This window comes from Rhinopithecus bieti, unplaced genomic scaffold, assembly GCF_001698545.2.
Source record: "Rhinopithecus bieti isolate Rb0 unplaced genomic scaffold, ASM169854v2 scaffold_11744, whole genome shotgun sequence".
Taxonomy (NCBI): Eukaryota; Metazoa; Chordata; class Mammalia; order Primates; family Cercopithecidae; genus Rhinopithecus; species Rhinopithecus bieti.
In genome coordinates, this window is record NW_016807094.1 from 560,468 (window position 1) to 582,422 (window position 21,955).

Here is a 21,955-nt window from a genome sequence, read left to right on the forward strand (position 1 = left end):
AAAAAAAAAAAAAAAAAAAAAAAAGAAAGTAGAAAGGGAATCAATTAAAGCCACTAGCCTTGATCTAAGAGTCTCCCATGTATTAACCATTCATAAAATGCCTTCAGGATTCTCTGAATATTGAATAAAAGAGAATTGCATTCTCTTTTAATTTTCAAAACTTAAACTACTTGCTTAATTTTTAATTTAACATATTTTGTACCATCCATTTATATATTTATTTAACACATTTTGGTAAATTAACTCACCTTTCATTTCAACTAATACATTTATAAAGGAAATCTTACATTACTACCAAAAAGAAAATCATACTCACTTGCCAGAAGCAGAAGGAAATGATATACAGAAATATGTAACTTCTAACTAGATGCCGTTACTTTCTAAAGGTTCTGAGCCCAAAGCTGGCTCTCTTTTTTTGAACAGGGTGATTGATAAGTGTGGTGGGGCATTGGAGAGGCCATAGCGTCCAAATGAGATTTCATCCTTGACTAATCAGAAGATAGAAAAGTAGAAAAAGAGGCCAGGTACAGTGGCTCATGCCTGTAATCCCAGCACTTTGGGAGGCTGAGACAGGAGGCTCATTTGAGCCCAGGAGTTCAAGATCAGCCTGGGCAACATAGGGAAACCCCATCTTTATGAAAAAAAATTAGCTGAGCATGGTGGTGTGTGCCTGTAGTCCCACCTACTTGGGAGGCCGAGGCTGGAGGATGGCTTGAGTCCAGGAGGTTGAGGCTGCAGTGAGCTGTGATCATGCCATTGCACTCCAGCTTGGATGACAGAGTGAGACTCTTGTCTCAAAACCAACCAACCAACCAACCAACCAACCAACCAACCAACCAACATGGAAAAAAGACATCTTCTCTCCAAGTGCTTCATTATTATTATTATTATTTATTTTTTTTGAGACAGAGTCTTGCTCTGTAGCCCAGTCTGGAGCGCAGTGGCACAGATCTCAGCTCACTGCAACTTGTGCCTCCTGGACTCAAGTGGTTCTCATGCCTCAACCTCCTGAGTAGCTGGGATTACAGGCGTGCACCATGACGCCCGGATTATTATTTTATATTTTTAGTAGAGACGGGGCTTTGCCATCTTGCCCAGGCTGATCTCAAACTCCTGAGCTCAGGCAATCTGCCCGCCTTGGCTTTCCAAAGTGCTGGGATTACAGGCGTAGACCACTGTATGCGGCCACTTCAGTATTATTTGACAGTCGCTGAGCATCAGTTAAAAGCCCCTCAAGAAACACCAGTCATCTATGCCTCCTAAACCTGCAGGCATTGCTTCTTTCAGGCCCTTGCTGACCATTCTGGCCTCTCTTTCCTTACCTTTAGCTCCTTTTCAGCAATGAGCATCTTTCTGGAATGACTGGTATCTGTCCTCCATCTCGTATGTGTTGGCATCTTACTTGGACCAGACGTGGCGCTAGGCAATGGGGCAGGTACAAGATGAGCACAGGCAGGTTTAGAGGAGCTCTTGCTGCCAACAGAGAGAGCTTTCTTCTTTTTTTTCAGTACATGAACTTTTATTCTTCATCAAGTGCTTCATAGAGCCATGGAGATAAGTGTGAGACACTATAACAGAGCACAGTACAAACCCAGGGGGTGAGAGTACAGGAAGACAGAGGAGGAGGCACTCAGAGCGATCACTGAAGATGAGTAGTTTTCTGTGTAGAAAAGATGGAGAGGGACATTTCAATTAGAGGTCACGGCAAGTGCCGAGTATTCTTAGAGGGAAGAAGGGCGTTTGGGGAGCGTTGTATGGTTTTCTAGGGGGTCAGGGGGATGGTGGGAGATGGGGCAGGAATGGAAAAATGGGGACTGGCCTATGTGCCAGCAATATGGACCTTATCTTGAGGGTAGAGCGAAGCCAGTGAAGTGATGTTGTCAGACATGGATTAGAAAGATCATTCTGGCTGCTCTGCAGGAAGAGTCAGAGGGACATGGGAGAGGCAGGGAGGGCAGTTAGAAGCTCATGGCTAAGGTCCGGGTGAGGGCAGAGTTGACAGGGAGTTAGGGGGCTGAATGATCAGAGACAGTCAAACATTTTTTGAGCATTTCTCACAAGTCTCTTACTAGGAGATGGACAAACTATTCATATCAACGTTTTTCAGAGGAGGAAACTGAGGCACAGAGTAGTTAAGTAACTTATCAAAGTCCCACAGCTCGTGAGCACAGAGCTGGATGGAGCTCAGGTAGGCAGACCAGAGACCAGTGCATTCTTCACCATTCTCTTCTGGCCTTGGTGACGAGAATATACATCCAAGTTTCTGCCAGGAGCAGGGATAAGTCACACGTCTCTGTATCCCCTCCCGAGCTCCGTATTGGGTACGCACTCGACCAAGGTCAATTCCACACTCCCTGCTGGGCCCTGCAAAAGGACCAGGACAGTCGAGCCACTTGCATTCCTGCTCAGAGGTCAGCTAGTGTCGGCACCCCCTTGTTTATTTGGTCCACTTTCTTCTCCCAGCCCTTTGTGTGGACTCTGCACGCTGTCCTTGAGCACCGGCGGGCAAGGTCTGGGTGCCTCTCTCCATCTTTTGGCCATGCCTGTTGTCTTCTTATCAAACTGGAGTCTCTCAAGGGCAGAGCCTCAGTCTCCGCAGAAAGCCTTGAGGATCCTGAGAGCAAGGACTGGTTTTCATCCTTTTGGGGCTCTACAAGGGCAGGGCCTATGCCTCCCCCTCCTCTATGATAACTCCTTAGTACCCTGGTTCCAGCTCAGCCCACAGTGGGCACAAGGTGGGAGCAAGGAGGGATGCAGACAGCACTGACCATCAATAGAGGAGGTGACTCTGCTCCTGCGAGTTTCTATCCTGAAGGGGCTAAGTCTCAGACCTGCTGTTGGGGCCAGCCAGAGACCAGGCTCCAGGATCTAGGTCACCCCTGTGGCAGTGGAGCTGATTTATGGTGGCCCTGACAGCCTAATATCATCAAATTATCCCACACAATGGAGAGAGGCTGGGTTGCCTCCAGGCAGTCACCAAAGGACGCTGAGCCTGGGGCAGCCGAGCTGCCTCTGTATCCCAGACCTCTCTCAGGTCTGTGGGGGGAGGCTGGCACAGACCAAGGGCACACCTAGGTGTGCCACCTTCAGCTGGGGGTATAAGTAGGCAGTCCCAGGGACAGCTCTGTACCCTGCACTTGGGAGCCGGCAGCACTCCTACCACTGCTTCTTAACCCGTGAGCTACCAGCCGTGTCATGAGCTGCAGACAGTTCTCCTCGTCCCACTTGAGCCGCAGCGGCGGGGGTGGCGGGGGCGGCGTGGGCAGCGGGGCAGCATAAGGTCTTCCTACAGCCGCTTCAGCTCCTCAGGGGCGGTGGAGGAGGGGCCGATTCAGCTCTTCCAGTGGCTATGGAGGGGGAAGCTCTCGTGTCTGTGGGAGGGGAGGTGGCGGCAGTTTTGGCTACAGCTACGGCGGAGGATCTGGGGGTGGTTTTAGTGCCAGTAGTTTAGGCGGTGGCTTTGGGGGTGGTTCCAGAGGGTTTGGTGGTGCTTCTGGAGGCTATGGTAGTTCGGGGGGTTTTGGAGGTGGCTTTGGTGGTGGTTCTGGAGGTGGCTTTGGTGGTAGCTATGGGGGTGGGTTTGGTGGTGGCTATGGGGGTGGATTTGGGGCTTTGGAGGTGGTGCTGGAGGCGGTGATGGTGGTATTCTGACTACTAATGAGAAGAGCGCCATGCAGGAACTCAATACTCGGCTGGCCTCTTACTTGGATAAGGTGCAGGCTCTAGAGGAGGCCAACAATGACCTGGAGAATAAGATCCAGGATTGGTATGACAAGAAGGGCCCTGCTGCAGTCCAGAAGAACTACTCCTCTTACTACAACACTATTGATGATCTCAAGGACCAGGTAGGTGCAGGAAACTGTCTCTGTCTTGGTCTTTTCCTCCTACATTCTTTATCTTCCAAAAAAGGTAAAACGCTAAACTCTAAGCTCAGATAATAGCCAGGGAGTCCACGTTTTGGAAATGTACGCTTTCATCAGAAACAAACTTGTGTTTGGTTTCTGGGGATCCCAGGATAGGACTTTGGCCTGTGCTCTGAGGGTTCATTTCCATTTCTTCAACTTTCAGAGTTTGGGCAGAGCAGAGAGGAGGCCTGGGTTAACATGAGCTGAGCTGGGACTGGATGTGGAACCTCCTTTAGGTCTGGTCTAAGTCAGTACTCTGTCTTCCTTTGTACTTCTCCTAGGCTTCTTTAGGAGTGTATCTTGATCTTTTGAGGTATTTTGGACCCGATTGTACATTTGGTTATTCAAGTGATGGAGAGGATCCAGAACTCTGGGAAAAGAAGCTATCTATCCATCCATCCATCCATCCATCCATCCATCCATCCATCCATCCTTCCCTCCCTCCCTCCCTCCCTCCCTCCACCCACATGTCCATCTATCTATCCATTTATTCAGCCATTCAGTTCAGTGAGTGCCTACCCTCAGGGTTGCTCTGGGTAGACACAGTGATGTGCTAGACTGAGTTCTGGTGGAGCTCACAGTCTGACTCTTCAATATGCTCAGTGATTCCTCTTGTTTTCATTCCTGCATGTCTCTGGATGTGCTGTTTCTTCTACTCCAAACCTCTTCCATTTATTTATTAATATTACACCCTAGCCATCCTTCAGCACCCAATTCAATTGCCAGCCACCTCCTTCCTGAAGTCTTTCTTGATCTCCCATTGCCATAAGCCACCTCTCCTTTCCTTGAACTCTTTTAGGACACTTTTGACTTTGTAGTCAATGGTGGGCTCCTTGAGGAACAGGATGTCAGTAATCTCTAAATCCTACAATGCCCTTTGCAGTAGATCTTCAAATATTTGTTGAATGAACGAATGAAGGCCACACCAAACATCTTCGTTGAAGGCTGGAAGGGGTCTGTGCCATGTCCCAGCTGTTGGAAGTTCCTCATTCCTCTTGAGAATCTTCCTGAATGGAATCCTCACCTCTTGTGGCTTTGCCTGACCTCTTGCCCTCCCAGCAGTGGTCCACAGTGTGATTTCATGGTTGGGTCATTTTTTTTTCAGATTGTGGACCTGACAGTGGGCAACAACAAAACTCTTGTGGACATCGACAACACTCGCATGACACTAGATGACTTCAGGATAAAGTGAGTCCTGCTTCTCCTTTCCTCTCCTGTCATCAGCCCTTACCCCCTGAACCTCAGTGCTCTGGAGGTCCTGGTAGGGCCTGGTTCCCTCTTGATTATTTTCTACCCCTGGCTGGTCTGCAGGTTCGAGATGGAGCAAAACCTGCGGCAAGGAGTGGATGCTGACATCAATGGCCTGCGGCAGGTGCTGGACAATCTGACCATGGAGAAGTCTGACCTGGAGATGCAGTATGAGACTCTGCAGGAGGAGCTGATGGCCCTCAAGAAGAATCATAAGGAGGTAGGGTGCTGGGGCTTATGGGTTACTGGGGAGAGGGAGGAGCAGAAATGCTGAGACAGCAGGGGAGCTTTGGAGAATTACCTGGGAGACACCCTCTCCTTTGCTCTGGAGGACACTTTCAGCTTCTCCTTGGCATCACCTATGATAGTGGGTGGGCTTTGGCTTCACAACTGTGTCCCCTTTTTGTACCCTGTGGGGACCACAGGAGAAATCTGAAAGGTGGTGCAGAGGACTTTATCCCTGACCTCATCTCCCTTTCCTCCCTGGCAGGAGATGAGTCAGCTGACTGGGCAGAACAGTGGAGATGTCAATGTGGAGATAAACGTCGCTCCTGGCAAAGATCTCACCAAGACCCTCAATGACATGCGTCAGGAGTATGAGCAGCTCATTGCTAAGAACAGAAAGGACATCGAGAATCAATATGAGACTCAGGTGAGCAGAGTGGGCTGCCCATTCAAACTCCTCCCCTCCATCTATGCATATCTCCATCCCTCCGGCCTCCCATTCCTTCATCCTCCTATCTCTCCATCTCTCAGTGCAGCTGTCATTTATCCATCTTCCAATGGAAGTCATTCAACCATCTTCATTCACTGCATACCAACATCATTACAAAGTAGTTTCTTAGTGCCATGTTATATGTAAAGTATTGATGTCTCAGAGGTATTGATGTCTCAGATATGAGCCAAAGAAGATTGTTGCCTTGAGAAGCTCACAGTTTATTAGATGTGTGTGAACAAAAGCAGAACGTGAACAATTTAATCTAATGCTATGTAATGTAAGACTACAAGAGAGGGATACAGTATGTCTCCCATACTGTACTGAACTCCTTGGTGGTTCTCTTCCTCCTTGAGTCTCCAGTGCCTAGCCAGAGTCTGGCACATACATGAAGGCATGGTCTGTGGTATGTGTGTGTGTGTGTGAAAGGTGGGGGAAGTTCGGAATAAGGTTAGATTAGAAAGATGGTTGTGAGACAAAGTGTGAAGGGTCTTGCAACCTTGTTGAGAGGGAATGTCATGTTGAGAGGACTGGACAAACCTGCATGGCTGGAGGGTACCCAGAACTCAGAAAGACTTGTCCTTGGCTTTGGATCAGCCTTGGCCCTGCAGGTGAAGATCCTGGTTGAATGGGGCAGAATCTCGCCCACTGAAGCTCCTGGCCCAGCCTGATGCTTACTGAGCCTTTGGTTTTGCAGATAACCCAGATCGAGAACGAGGTATCCAGTAGCGGTCAGGAGGTGCAGTCCAGTGCCAAGGAGGTGACCCAGCTCCGGCACGGTGTCCAGGAGTTGGAGATTGAGCTGCAGTCTCAGCTCAGCAAGGTTGGTAGCTCTGCTGTAGACTCATTGCCAAGGTGGGGCACAGGAAGGCTTTGCAGCCCAGGAGTGGGAAGAAGAGGAGTTATGATGTAGCATCCCTCTCAAAGCCTTCTCCTGACCCTTAGAAAGCAGCCCTGGAGAAGAGCTTGGAAGACACGAAGAACCGCTACTGTGGCCAGCTGCAGATGATCCAGGAGCAGATCAGTAACTTGGAGGCCCAGATCACTGATGTCCGGCAAGAGATTGAGTGCCAGAATCAGGAATACAGCCTTTTGCTCAGCATTAAGATGCGGCTGGAGCAGGAAATCCAGACCTACCGCAACCTCCTTGAGGGAGGCCAGGAAGACTTGTAGGTGCCCCAGGATTCGGTGGAACCCCAGGGGTCCCTTAGGCCTCTAATACTCCTTCTGCCCCTCTGGATAGAGGCAGCTGGGGGAAGTTCTTATACACAGGGTCTTATGGGTTGAGGACTTCTTCATCCTGGGGGCGGTGGGGATCTCACTGCATTTGGGCTTTGGGGAAGGAGGATGGTGACACTGAGAGAAGGCGCTGCCTCCCTGCTCCAGGGAGGGGAAGGCTCCACAGTCTAAACTGGAAGCTCTCCCCTCCCAGCTATGGTGCCAGCCCAGATTCTGTCCTTCCAAGAAGGAAAACAGAAAGATTCATGTTTGGGTCCTGACTCTATCCAGGTCCATCCTTATATATGTGTGTGTGGGCCACTCATTTTAACTCTCTTGTTTTCTTTCTTTCCTAGTGAATCCTCCGGAGCTGGAAAAATTGGTCTTGGAGGTGGCCAAGGAGGTCGAGGAGGAAGTGGAGGAAGTTATGGAAGAGGTTCCAGGGGAGGAAGTGGAGGCAGCTATGGTGGAGGAAGTGGTTCTGGAGGTGGCTATGGTGGAGGAAGTGGAGGTGGCCATAGCGGAGGAAGTGGAGGTGGCCATAGTGGAGGAAGTGGGGGCAACTATGGAGGAGGAAGTGGCTCTGGAGGAGGAAGTGGGGGTGGCTATGGTGGAGGAAGTGGGTCCAGGGGAGGAAGTGGAGGCAGCCATGGTGGAGGAAGTGGTTTTGGAGGTGAAAGTGGAGGCAGCTACGGAGGTGGTGAAGAAGGGAGTGGAAGTGGTGGCGGCTATGGAGGAGGAAGCGGAAAATCATCCCATTCCCAGTCTTCTTCCTCAAAATCTGGTGACCAAGATGAGACAAAAGGTAAGGGACAATCCTAGGTTGTGGGGTGGAGGGAGGCACAACTCTAGGTTGTGGGGTGGAGAGTCAAGGTATCACCTTCTTTTTTTGTTTTGAGTATTTTGGAATCTCTGGGAAATACAGATTCTGAATAGAGCTGGATGTTAGGGAAACCTCTAGTGAGGTGCCAGAGACATGTCCTTGGTTCTCAATTGATCATTATTTTTGACAGAGCCTCGGATGAGGCTAGGACTAAATCTATACATGGCTGAGTCTCAGTAGTGTAGGAGATGGGCTGAAAATTGTGCATTATCATGATACACCCTTTGAGTTAGGTTTCATTATAATCCCCATTTTAAGGAAAATGAGGTTCAGAGAAAATAACTACTTTGGTCAAAGTCATACAATCACAAATGAGGGGTTCAGCTCTGTGGGGCTTCACAGCCGGTACTTTCAACCCTCATGAGGATGGGGGACCTGGATCAGCAACAGTTCAGGTGGAAAAGAGACTCAGGGATTTCAGTCAGTGGTTGGTTTGCACAGCTATTACATGATGCAACTGCCAAAAGGACGAACATAATCTAAATGTAAGAAAGACTCACACAGGTGAGTTGGTCTCTAGATCAGGGAAAATTTTCCCATGTACACATTGAGTTTTATAAAATAAAAATGTGTGAAATTATAGTAAAACGCTGGGTAATATGACTGGGAATGTTTAGCTCAGAGAAGACTTGAGGTGCCTGGGAGCTGCCCTGCAGGGTGTCTGATGTGGTTTTGTGTGTCCAGTGGCACTGCAGGGCCATGGATGTACATCTAGGAGTGAGGCTGGGGCCATCTTTTGCCTCAGTATCCAAATAATTGACTAACATATCTGTTGAATGGAGGGGGTTGCCTCATAAGCTCCCCACCCTCAGACTTGGGGGTGCATCTGCCAGGTTTGCTGCAACAGAGATTCAGGAATTAGATGGGGACCAGTAGATTGGGAGAACCCAGGGTCCTTCCACCTCAGGATTCTCCAGCTCTTTGAGCTCTAGTGTCCTTACTTCGAGTTTCCCCATCTCTCCCCAAGTCCCAACCTCTCTGCTCCTGCTCACAGTCCTCCCTTCTCCCCCTCATCTCCCTTCTGTCTCTCCACAGGCTTCCTTTCGCGATACTAGAGCCTCTGTAAACTTCTCCTGCCCAGCCCCAGCTGAGTATCCCCAGATGGGCAGACCCCTGATGAAGCCTGCTTATTGGATCCTGACATCAGGAATAGCTGGCAACGAGCCCCTGTGCCCGTTTGGGACTGGACTGACTTGGCATATATGCCTCTGGCTTTCCACTGGTTTCCAACCCTTCTTGGCTTTGATGACTTCAGGGTTGGGGAGACAGACCTCTTTCCTCTCTCTGGCCTGGGGTGATCTCACACCCTGCATGATCTTAACTATAATAAAGCTTTCCTACTGCAAATCAAACTCAGACTTTGACCCATTTGTTCTTTGGGATTAAGAAGGGATAGGGTGGGTGGGACACAGTGGCTCATGTTTGTAATCCTAGCACTTTGGGAGGCGGAGACAGGAGGAGCATTTGAGGCCAGGAGTTCAAGACTAGCCTGAGCAACATGGTGAGACCTGTCTTTACAAAAACTAAAAAAAAAAAAAAAAATTAGACAGGCATGGTTGTGGGCACCTGTGGTCCCAGCTATTCAGGAGACTGAGGTGGTAGGATTGCTTGGGCCCAGGAGTTGGAGGCTTCAGTGACCTATGATCGCATCACTGCATTCTGTCCTTGGTGACAGAGTAAAGGGATAATCAATCTGTTATAAAGAGTGTGGGTTCACTTTTCTATTAGTTAACTTTTGCTTGTAACAAAGGAACCCAAATTTAGTGACTGAAAACAATAACCATTCATTTAGCTTACAGTTTTGCAGTTTAGACTGGGAAGCTTTGTTTCCCTTTATGCATCTGTGGTTCTTCCTCTGGTAGTTGGCTGGGTGCTAGTTGGGGTGATGAGGATAAATGGGGTATGTGACTCCCATCCTCCAGCCAACTAGCTTGAGCAAGTGTTCCAAGATAATGAGCAGAAACATGCAAGGCCTCTTGAGGTTTAGGCTCAGAGAAGTCACTTTGGCTGTACTGTATTGGCCAACCAAGTCACAACCTAGCCCAGATTCAAGGGCAGGGGAAATAGACTTCTCTTGAGGGGAGGAACTGCAAAGTCACATGGCAATGGGCGTGGGTATAGGGAGGGCAATAACTGAAGCAATTTTTTGCAAACGATCTGCCATAGTGTGTTGGCATGTCGTGTGTTAACTATGGAGGAAAACAAGACAAAAAATGATGTGGTCTTTGCTTGGAAGATTTCAAGTAAAAAATATAGGCATAAATAAAGTCCTTCAAGGCAAAGTAAGGGACATTCCGCAAGATAGCGGCCAATAATATTCTCTAAAGATTCTGATAGTCAAAAATCCTTTTTATCACTAGGGACAAATAGGCTCCCTCAGCCTATGTACCCGATACTATAGTTGCCTATTAAGCGACCCCAAAGTATAGAGGCTTAAAATGACAAAATTCATTTTGCTCGTGAATCTGCAGTTTTGACAGGGCTTGGTTGGGGACTGCTTGTCTCTGCTCCTCTTGGTTTTCTTGCGGCTTACAGGCTGGGGGCTGGAGTCATTTGAAGTCTTAGTCACTCATATCTGGCCTCGCTGGGGCTCCTTGGACATCTGTCTGTATCTCTGTGGAGAGTCTCGATGTGATCCCTCCAGTGTGGTAGCTTCAGGGTAGCCCGACTTCTTACATGTTGGTTCAGGGCTCCCAAGACACATGTCCCAAGGGAGAAACCACCAGAAAGAGGCTGTTTGACTTTTATCACCTGGATGGGGAAGTCACACAGTGTCACTTCTTCTGTAGTCACAGGCCTGCCTAGATTCAAGGGAAAGGATATAGACCTGTGGTAGGCAGAATTCTGAGATGCTTTTCCAATTTCTGGCCCTGCTGTACACGTATCTTCTCCCGGTTATTCGATCAAACACTAACCTAGGTGCTACTGTGAAGGGATTTTGGTAACTAAGTTCTCAAATGTGTTGACCTCAAGAGGGGTAGATTATCTGGCAGACCTGATTTCATCACATGAACCGTTTAAAATTCAGTTTAAAGACCAGTTTTGTCTGACTGGTCACAGAAGTCAGAGATTTGAAGTCTGGGAAGATTTCAATGTGCCCTTATTGGTTGAAGATGAAACGGGGTCGTGGAACAAGGAATATGTGTGGGCTCTAGGAGCTGAGAGACAGCAAGAAAAAGGAGATCGTTGTCCTCCAACTGCAAAGAACTGAAGTTTTCCGAGATCAAAGAAGAGTTTGGAAGCAGATTTCCCCCAGATGAGAATTCAACTGAGAACTCAGCCTGGCTGACATCTTGATTTCACCCTTGTGATATCCTGCAGGGAGAATCTGATTATACCTGTGGAACTGTCAGCTAATACATGGGTGCTGTTTTAAGCTGCTGAGTTTGCAGTAATTTGTTAAGCAGAAATAGAAAGCAAATACAAACCCCGTCTCTAGATGGAGATGTGTGCATGTCACGTTGAAGAACAGCATATGCAATGGGATATATTGGTGTGGTCATTTTTGGAAAACACAAATTGCCACAGGCTGGCTCAAATCACCAGCAGAGGAGTTACATAAGAGTACACTTAGGGCATGAAGTGACACAGAAACCCAGGGGGATTCAAGATCCTGGAATCTGTGGATATGGGAGCAGGCAGGTCATTGGTGTCTCTGGGTCAAAGGTGGCTCTAGGAAGACACCTGAGCAGTGAGAGTCTATGATCTCATTTCTAGTGCTCCACTGTTAATGTGCAACTGTTCACTCTTCTCTGGTTCTTTTTCTGCTACCTGCTGTCTTCCTCATCTACCATTTTACATCTCTATTTATTTATTTATTTATTTATTTATTTATTTATTTATTTGAGACAAAGTCTTGCTCTGTTGCCCAGGCTGGAGTACAGTGGCACGATCTCAGCTCACTGCAACCTCCGCCTCCTGGGTTCAAGCGATTTTTCTGCCTCAGTCTCCTGAGTAGCTGGGATTACAGGTGCCTGCCATCATGCTGAGCTAAGTTTTGTATTTTTAGTAAAGACGGGGTTTCACCATGTTGGCCAGGCTGGGCTCGAACTCTTGACCTCAGGTGATCCACTTGCCTCGGCCTCCCAAAGTGCTGGGATTACAGGCGTGAGCCACCATGCCCGGCCCATTTTATGTATCTTTTCTCTACCTCAATTTGGGAACTTCTCCACCTTGAGTCTGAAGTTCCCTGAGGGAGAGGCCAGAAACTTGCTTTTCCGAGCTGACCTGCATCTAGGGCATGGGCCTCTGACAGCCCTGCCACTCAGGTGCACCCACACAAAACTTTTTTTTTTTTTTTAACCATTGCACACCGTTGGAGTGAAGGACTTTGCTTTTGATGTAAAGGAGGTGCTGAGTGGAATTTGTTACGGCAGGAACAAGGCTGGGCAGAGACATGTGGTTTGTTGAGGAAGCAATAGCGGCGGCTCTGGCAAAGATATGCAGTGCCCACCATCAATAGTTTGAGCTGCTATTTTGGTGGCCAGCAGTGACAGCAGTGGTGTGTTCCTAGAGCAATCTTTGAGCATGATTTGGGGAATTTTCTGTTTGCATACCCTCCAAGTTTGATTCTCTGCACATCCTGGAAAAATGCCCAGCAGTTCCTCCTTATTTCACAGGGAATACATTCGAAGATCCTGAGTGGATGCCCAAAACTGTGGATAGTACCTAGACCTATATACACTGTGCTTTTTCCTACACATTCATACTGAAGATACAGTTTACTTTATAAGTTAGGCACCGTAAGAGATTAACAACAATAATTAATAAAATAGAATCGTTATAACAATATACTGTAATAAAAATTATGTGAATGTGGTCTCTCTCAAAATATCATACTGTAGATCTTAGCAACCTCAGCATATGATTTTTTTCTTTTCTTAGTAAGTTGAGAACTGTCATCTTTTCTTTTAAAGAAAGCACTTTGCTGGCTGGGCGCGGTAGCTCGTGCCTGTGATCCCAGCACTTTGGGAGGCGGGTGGATCACGTGAGGTTGGGAGTTCGAGACCAGCCTGACCAATACGGAGAAACCCTGTACTAAAAATACATAATTAGCCAGGCGTAATGGTGCATACCTGTAATCCCAGCTACTCAGGAGGCTGAGGCAGGAGAATCGCTTGAACCTGGGAGGTGGAGGTTGCAGTGAGCCGAGATCACGCCATTGCGCTTCAGCCTGGGCAACAAGAGCAAAACTCTGTCTTAAAAAAAAAAAAAAAAGCACTTTACGGTTTCCCTTTGGCAAATCTGAATTATCAGCATCACTGCTCTTGCACTTTGGGGTCATAATGAAGTAAAATAAGGGAACACAAGCATGGCAGTACTGCGACAGTTGATCTGACAACTGAGACAGTTACTAAGTGACTAGCGGGTGTGTGGTGCATACAGTGTGGAGAGCTGGACAAAGGCACGATTCCTCTCCTGGGCTGGACAGAGTGGGGCAGTGTGAGATTTCATCACTCTCCTCAGGACAGCACACTTTAAAACTGAAGAATTGTTTATTTTTAGAATTTTCCATTTGATGTTTTTGGATGACAGTTGACCACAGGTAACTGAAGCTGTAGAAAGCGAAACCATGGATAAGGGAGAATGACTGTGTTACTTTCTCTGTAGGTGAAAGCAAATTTATTCTGGTACTCTTTGTTTATTGGGATAGGGAAAAAAGAATTTCCCACAGCAGGTGCCAGGGTCAACGGTGATCTGCTTTAGAAAAGGGACACAATCTGGATCAATGACTGCTGTTGGAACAACCATGTGATAAATTGTAAAATAATTCATGGCCATTCTCTAATATCTGTTCATGTTCTGCACAGAAAAAATAGGCAAGTTAACCTTAAATTCATCAAATCTTTTTTTTGTTTGAGACAGTGTCTCTCTCTATTGCCCAGGCTGGAGTGCAGTGGTGCAACCACAGCTCACTGAAGGCTTGACCTCCCAGACTCAAGCAATCCTCCTACTTCACGCTCCCAAGTAGCTGGGACTACAAGCGTGTGCCACCACCCCAGGGTAATTTTTGAAGTTTTTATTTTTTTTTTATTTTCAACTAGAGACACGGATCTCACTATATTGCCAGGGCTGGTCTTAAATTCCTGTGTTCTCCCTCATCTTGCCCTTCCAAAGTGCAGGGATTACAGGCATGAGCCACTGCTCCTGGCCCATCAAATCTTTCATGTGGCACTAATCTCTGTCATTCCCTTAGAGATGCAGTATTGTTAGCGCTTTTTATAAACCATGTAATCCTTACTCCATAGATCAGGAGCCATTTACTGACTATGTCTAGTCCACTGCAGACACTGGGAAATAACCACAGATTGGTCTGGAATACCACGGGGCTCATGAGAAGCAAACGGGGGCTAAAACTCCATTTGTCATCTGATCTCTGTATTGGTTAGATTCTCAATTGCAACTACCAGAAACTACTCTGTGGCTATTTTAACAAGTAAGGGATTTCCGAGAAATCTAGATACCTCAGAGAATCACTAGGAGGGCTGGAGAAACATAATCTAGGGTGATTTTTCCAGAACCCCCCCAAATGACAAAGCAGAGTGGATCTGCCAAGGGAGTTGCTGCCTCTGCCAAGACCATGAAACCACCAAGTCAGAATGGAGCCTTCTGAGTCCATTCTGCACTAATTCTGGACTCAGCTGGAGTTGCGGAGCCACGCTGCTTCTGCCGTCCATACCAGTAAGCTGGATGTCCCAGGTGAACCTCATTTCCTCACCTAGCTCCCTTCTAAATCAAGCCCACATGGGTGCATCTGACTAGTAGAACCTAAATTGCTTAGCTCATCTTAGTGGCAAGGAAGGCTGGGAGATGTAGTTTTTAGATCTGTCTGGAAAAGAATAGTGACAAGATGACAGATACAACCTACACTCATATGAGCTTCCATTCTAACTGGGGAACCACAGTATTGCTCTGCATTTGCAGAGATTAGAATTGGTTTGGAGCCAGTGTCCAGTCATCCCTAAAGGCCTGGGTATTTTCCTTCCCTCAGTAGACAGCTATTCTTGTAAATACCCATAGATTCCTACGGGAGGGTCAGGGTGCCAGCCCTTGCCTTCTGGGAACCCACGTTCTTGTCTGGTGTCTAGGAAGAATCAGGTCACACGAACTGTTTGCAAGGTGATGAATGCAGAAGATTCTATTGAGCGTCAGGTGGCTCTCGGTGGATGTATGGTGCGTGCTTGTGATGTGACTGCAGGGCCCTTCCTCAAAGCCTCCCCTTTATTCAAAGGTCTCTGGGTCTATGAGCCAATTCCAGTTTTGGAATTGGAATCACGGGGCTCAAGACAGGTCTTTTACTGACCTAAAGTTTTCTTTTGCGGGAGCGGGGTAGTGAAAGTGGCAGATATGGAAGACTGACTCACTCCTATCTGTTTCAGCATCCTTCTAATGGGCTTTCCTATACTATAGAGGCTGGTAATCTAAAATCTACCCTTTTCCAGACTCCCCTACAGCCATAGTGTAGGTTTTTCCAATCAGATGCACTCTGAGTCATGAGTTGAATGGAGAGAGAGGTAGAGGGGGAAAAATCAAATGCTTTTTCTTTGTGTAGATCTGCCAGTTATACTGTATGGTCCTTGGGCCAACATGTCTGATAGTGGCTTCCTGATTCCCAAGCTTTCTGATTGTGGCAGACCAAGAGGAGTTCCCTTGGGGTCCACTTCTGTGATGTTAATATGGAAGCCATGCCCAGAAGCCCAGTACAGAGTCTGTTTCTTCAGCCTTCTAATGATTTTGCCAGCACCTAATGCCCTGTATTAAATTTATTTCTGTTAGGAAAGTGAGATTGGTTTCTGTTACTTAAAACTGAACCCTAGCCGGGCATGGTGGCTCATGCCTATAATCCCCACTCTTTAGGAGGCCAAGGCAGGTGGATCACCTGAGGTCAAGGGTTCGAGACCAGGCTGGCCAACGTGGTGAAACCCCGTCTCTACTAAAAATACAAAAATTAACTGGGCATGGTCGCGGGCACCTGTAATCCCAGCTACTCACTTGAACCTGGGACGCGGAGGTTGCAGTGAGCCGAGATTGCGCCCCTGCACTCCAGCCTGGGTGACAGAGTAAGACTCTGTCTCAAAAACAAACAAACAAACAAAAAACCACACAAAACCACAAAACCCCAAAACCAAAAAACTGAACCCTTACTGGTGGTCTGCTCATGTATTTTTGTCCTAGAGGCCCACCATCACAGACTCCTACAGATTTTATCCTAGTCCAGCTCTTCACCTTTGTCGTGTTGTACCTGAGATGTCATCTCCATTCAAATCAGGAGGCCTAATTCAACTGCAGCATCTTCCATCCACATCCCCAGAGAACAACTCTTCCTGTGTTTTTCAAAGATGCTGTGTTCCCCGTGATCTATGTATTTCTTAATAGCTGGCGTCTACACAGTGTCTTCTGGGCTCTCATAGTCGGTGAATGAGTGAATGGATTCCACACGATAATTCTACCCCAACAGTCCTGTCTCCCTAGGCAGTCAGATTCCTTCTTCTTCTTTACAAAAAGGATTTTCTAGAAACAACTTTATTTCGAATAAGCCATTATTGAGTTCGGTTTCTGTCATCCATCTGAGCAACCATTCTGATCCACTTCCAGACACTTAAGCTAGCAGCTGAACTTCCAATCTCTGGTGAATGCTTCCATATTAACTAAGCTGGATCAAAACTTCATTTCCAATCCCAGTCTTCACATTTCTGCTCATATAGATTAGCGACAGCTTGAAACTCTCCTGGTGTGTAAACCTTTTTCTCTAAGCTTTGTCTTTGTAATTGGCCTCTTCCCCCGGGTATGCTGGCATCTGGCTTATTTGTGGTTTTGAAAGCAATAAAGGGTGGTAGGGTAGAGTGTGAAGATAATTTGGAGTTTGGAGTCACTTAAATTCTCTAATATCTTCCTGCTCCAATTCTGTAGGTGTCTCTCTTTCCTGATCAATGCTCTAATTTTTATACAAGAGACTTGGCAAGGTTGTGATTTCAAGTTGGAGAAGTCAATTTTAAGTTTATTAACTACTTCAGCTTTGTAACTACAAGAAATGAGATTTTTTTTTTTGTTTTTTTTTGAGATCTGAGTCTTCAGTCTGTTGCGTGTGTGCTGGAGTGCGTGGTCCGGGATGGCAGTGGGTTGTGTTGTTGTTTTGTTTTTTTTGTGGTTGGGTTGATTTTGGGTTTGTTTGTTGGATGTTTTGTCCGAGGCTCACGTGCAAGCTCCTCCTCCCGGTTTTCACGCCATGTCTGCGTGCCTTCAGCCCTGCCTGATGTATCTTGACTAGCGAGTCGGCCCCGCGCCCACCTCTGTGTCCCGGTCTATGTTTTTTTTGTTATTTTTTATAGGTAGGTAGAGGGTGTTTCACAGTTGTTACTCAGGATGGTTCCTGCGATCTCGCTGACGCTTTCTGGTTTGATCCGCCGTCTCTGGTCGCGCGCCTTACAGGCTTGAGCCACTGCGCCCGGCCGAAATGAGATATTTTTAAAGAATAATTGTGGACAGTCTCTGGTCCTCTGACTGTCTACGGAGTCGGGAACTTAGAACTTCAAGTGTATTACTCCTTCTCTAAGCTCTTCAGTACAGTTAGAAGAAACTAGCCAACTTCAATTTAATTTACAAGCTGTGGACTTCTAGAATCTCATTTTAATCACAGCCAGATTTTCACTGGTCCATTTAGGCCAGCTAACTGAAGTGATTATCATGTCATTCATTCAACAAACTTTATTGGATAAATATGTACCAAGCCGCTTTTATGCCAGACACTGTTCTAGGTGCTTGGGATATATCAATGAACAAAAGAGACAAAGATTTCTGCCTTTATAGAGTTTCCATTATAGGTAAGGGTTGGGCAAGAGCAATAAATGTAATAAAGAATAAATAATACTATATTTGAAGGTGGTAAGTGCACAAAGAAGTAGGGACTATCTAGGGGGACTGGAGTGCTATGGCAGGGTGGGGAGGAGAGCAATGTTAAATAGATGGCCAGGGTTGGGTTCACTGAGAAGGTAAAACGTAAGCAATGACTTTGAGATAGAATAGTTCCCCTGATGCCCTTCATGGGTGGGAACCGGAGCACTTTGTATTTTTTTTTTTTTTTTTTTTTTTTGAGATGGAGTCTCACTCTGTCGCCCAGGCTGGAGTGCAGTGGCGAGATCTCGGGTCACTGCAACCTCCGTCTCCCAGGTTCAAGTGATTCTCCTGCCTCAGCCTCCCGAGTAGCTGGGATTACAGGTGTACTGGGATTACAGGTGTGCACCACCATGCCCGGCTAAGGAGCACTTTGTTTCACTCAGCCTGTTGCTGGCCATTCCTTGTGGGAGCGAGTGTGTGAGCAAGTGTGGGAACCGGAGCAAATGAATGCTGGAACCGGCCGGTCGCTCCTCTCCGGTGGGAGCGCTCTGTTCGGGCCCTGCAGCGGCGTCCATGTTCTTTCAGCTCTGCTGTTGAGGGATGGCCAAATACCAACCAGTTCAGTGGAGGGTCAGGGTGGCAGCCACTGCCTTTTCAGCACCCAGGGTCTTTTCTGGCATCCAGGAAGAAGAATCAGGTCACATGGACTGTTTGAAAGGTGACGAATGTAGAATACTTTACTGAGCGTTGGGTGGCTCTCAGTGGAAAGGGAGGATGGAAAGGGGATGGGATGGTGATCTTTCCCTGAAGCCCCACCATCCCCGGCAGGGCCCCTCTCCAAAGCTGCACCATCTGAAGTTAGCCAGATCTATCCACAGTCTCCGATGCTCAGTTGCTTTTCTGCTCACCGCTCAGTTGCTTGTATCCTCAGTGCTAAGCCGCTTGTGTTGATCTGCCAGTTGGAGTCTTTTATGGGCAGAGCATGTGGGCAGGCAGGCCAAAAAGGTAACATTTTTTGGAAAAATGGTGTCCTTTAGGGCTGAGGTTCCAGGCTTAAGGGTAGGGTTTAGCCAGGAGCCCAGCCCTTCTGTATCAACTTGACGGAGTGAGGGAGGCAGTCAAGCATGTGTGGGGACCACTCCAGGCACAGCAGCTAGTGCTGACGATCATCCTAACACACAGGACCTTGAGCAGAGGAGTGACAGGCCACTTGATGAGAGGCTGCGAGGCTAAGAGCAGAAACAGAGAGCCCAGTTTGCAGGGAGGTAATCCAGGTGAAGAGCCCCTGGCACTCAGAGTGAAGATAGTCAGAGGTGGCTGGATGCTGGGCATCACCTGAAGATAGCACTGCCGGGAGTTCTTGAAGGACTGCATATTATAAAAGAAAGAAGTCAAGGAGGTCTCTGAGTCTTTTGTCTGAGCAATTAGATGATAGGAGTTGTGGGATGGAAGATGGGGACTCAGTTTCAGACATGCTAAATTTACATTGTCTTTTGGACACCCAAACAGAGATCTTTTAGAAGTCTCATGCCAGTAATCACTCTTGTTACTAAATTCTGTATCTTTCAGGGTTTTTGCCTGCAAAGAAGGGAAGCCACACTCTGAAGCCAGTTTGTTAAAGGATGTTAGGTAAGCCATAGACTCTCCAGGAAGAACTCCCAGGGAACAGGCTTGAAGGCAGCACAGCCCAAAGGAAGCCCATGCTTGCCACCATCTGCAGGTGCACATTCAGTAACCCATTCCACTTGGCGCTATCACCAAACTTGTGGCACTGCTGCTTATAGAAGCTGGAGGTCTGCAGTTGTTGCTTCCAGCATGGATTCAACCAGGTGTCTCCTTTTTTTTGGACAATTAGCTCCCAGCTTACAGGCTTCTGTGATGTGTGTGACTGATTATGTGTCTGTGCTCCAGCTGCAAGGGAGGTTGGAAGGCTAATTTCTGGCTTCTATAGCAGGGAGGCACAGACACCAGAGGGGGAATTTCGGGTGACTAAGTATAAGAACAATTATCCACAAGGAAGGAGCAAGAATTAACACTGATAAACACACTTAATAACGTGCCAGGCACTTCGCTAAGCACTTGATATAAGATAAGGGAATAAACCCCTTATCTAATCCTCACAGCAGTCTCATGATGCTGTCCACGTTTTCATTTTACACATGAGGAAACATGTTCAGCGAGATGAAATGACTTGCCAAAAAGGTCACACAGATCCTAAGCAGTGGAGACAGGAACTGAATCTAGGAAGTCTGATCCAAGGACACTGGGATTATGAAGCCCGTTTTATAGACAAGCAAATTCTAAGTTAGATTTGAGATTAAGTAACTTGTCCAAGGTCACACAGCTTGTAAATGATCAAGCAAAGATATAAGATATAATTCCAGTTTGGCCTGGCTCCAAAGCTGGTGCTCTGTTTCCTGTTCTTTATGGCCTTGAGCAATTATTGAGCCCCAAAGGAATACAGAGGCTAGCAAATCCCATAAGCAGAGGCTTGTCAAAAATGCCTTATGTGGGCTGGGTGTGGTGGCTCATGTCTGTATTCCCAGCACTTTGAGAGACTGAGGTAGGAGGATCACTTGAAGCCAGAAATTTGAGATCAGACTGGGCAACAGAGCAAGACCCTGTATCTACCAAAAAAAGAAAAAAAAAAAATTAGACAGGCATTGTGGCATGCATCTGTTTTCCTAATTACTGGGTTACTTGGGAGGCTGAGGTGGGAGGATCACTCGAGCCCAGAAGTTTGAGGCTGCTATGAACCATGATCATACTACTATACTCCAGCCGGGGCAACAGAATGAGATTCTGTCTCTAAAGTAAAAAAAAAAAAAAAAAAAAAAAAAAAGGAAAGGAAAAAAGGAAAGAAAAAAGCCTTACGTGGGAAGTATGAAGAGCTGAGGATAAGATGAGTGACCTGACACAGGTAGATTCTTTTCTGGGATCTCAGTTTCCCCCAAGAAGACCCTGGGTCTGTGCTTGTCAAAGGGAGGAATGGGGTAACGAGCAAACAGTGGAGGGACGAGGATGACAGAGGAGGGTCTGTATTATTATTCATATCATTCTAACACTCCGCAAATCTCTACCCAAATCTCTAGAGCTTTGATCTCGAGTCCCCGCCCCTTGGAATGTCCTTCTTGGTTGTGGAGGCTGCTGCTGCTGCAGCTTCTTGGCTTCGGGCTCTGAAGTGCTCCCCATCTCAGGCCCAAACAGGAATAAAATCAGTTCCTTTCTCTGTTCCTCTTACTAGACCAAGCTCCAGGGGGATTGTCTGAGGGAATTCTTGTGAAACCAGAAAAAATGTTCAAGAAATGAGGCAACAACAAAAAATAAAACCCAGACAAAATAGTACGACATGAAGTTAAAAGATCGTGAGGAAAGGTAAGGCGTGGTAGGTCCTCACCTGCCTCTTTTTGAAAATCTCATATTGGAGTCCCTGTCTATTTTAATCCCCTCTTTAAGTCATTCATTCATTCATTCAACAGATCTTCATTGGGTGCCTATTCTGTGTCAGGGGTTGGGAATAGACGGAATTGTGAGCAGAACAGACGAAGTCTGTGCCCCCATGGGCTCACAGTCTGGTGCCTGAGGCAGACAGGCAGATGGGCAAGTGCTGACCGAGTGCCATTGGTGATGAGAGGAACGGGCTGTACTTTCAGATGGGGTCTCCTGACCTGGCCATGGTGGCTGGGGAGGCGTCCTAGGATGGGCATGGGCCAGGAAGCTTCCGTAGGTCATTTTGTTGATTTCTCACAACTGTGTGAGGTTGCTATTGCTGCTTCCATTTACAGATGAGGAAACTGAGGCTCAGAGAAGAAAAGTTCCTGGCCCAAGTCACCCACACCAGTGTTGATCTGGCTTCCTATCTCCTGCTCTTAGCATGACCTATCTGGCCTCTAACAGTTTTTAACACTTTTTAAGATTGTGCTGTGGCCTCAATTTTCTCCAAAACGTACCCTGATCTCTCCCCAGGAAGATCAAAGCTGTCGGGGGACACAAGAGTGTCAGAACCAGAGTGTGGGTGCAGAGGGGTCCTGGGTGAATAACCCAGCAAGGACAGACAGTCCCTAAGGATGGTTCTGCACCCACACGCTGGGTGTGACACTCATGTTGTAGCAGGACAAGCCTCAGACAAAACTCCTCAGACACCTAGTTAAA

The 21,955-nt window shown here is 47.3% G+C and overlaps 1 protein-coding gene across 1 annotated transcript; it reads left to right on the forward strand.

The window, feature by feature from the left end:
* The first annotated feature begins 3,195 nt into the window (after window positions 1-3,195).
* On the forward strand, window positions 3,196-9,024 carry KRT9 (keratin 9). Its single transcript, XM_017880230.1, is given in 11 exon segments — window positions 3,196-3,265; window positions 3,268-3,313; window positions 3,315-3,597; window positions 3,600-3,845; window positions 5,011-5,093; window positions 5,217-5,373; window positions 5,644-5,805; window positions 6,566-6,691; window positions 6,814-7,037; window positions 7,443-7,891; window positions 9,005-9,024. Coding segments are annotated over 11 exon segments (1,866 nt in total).
* Window positions 9,025-21,955: the final 12,931 nt, after the last annotated feature.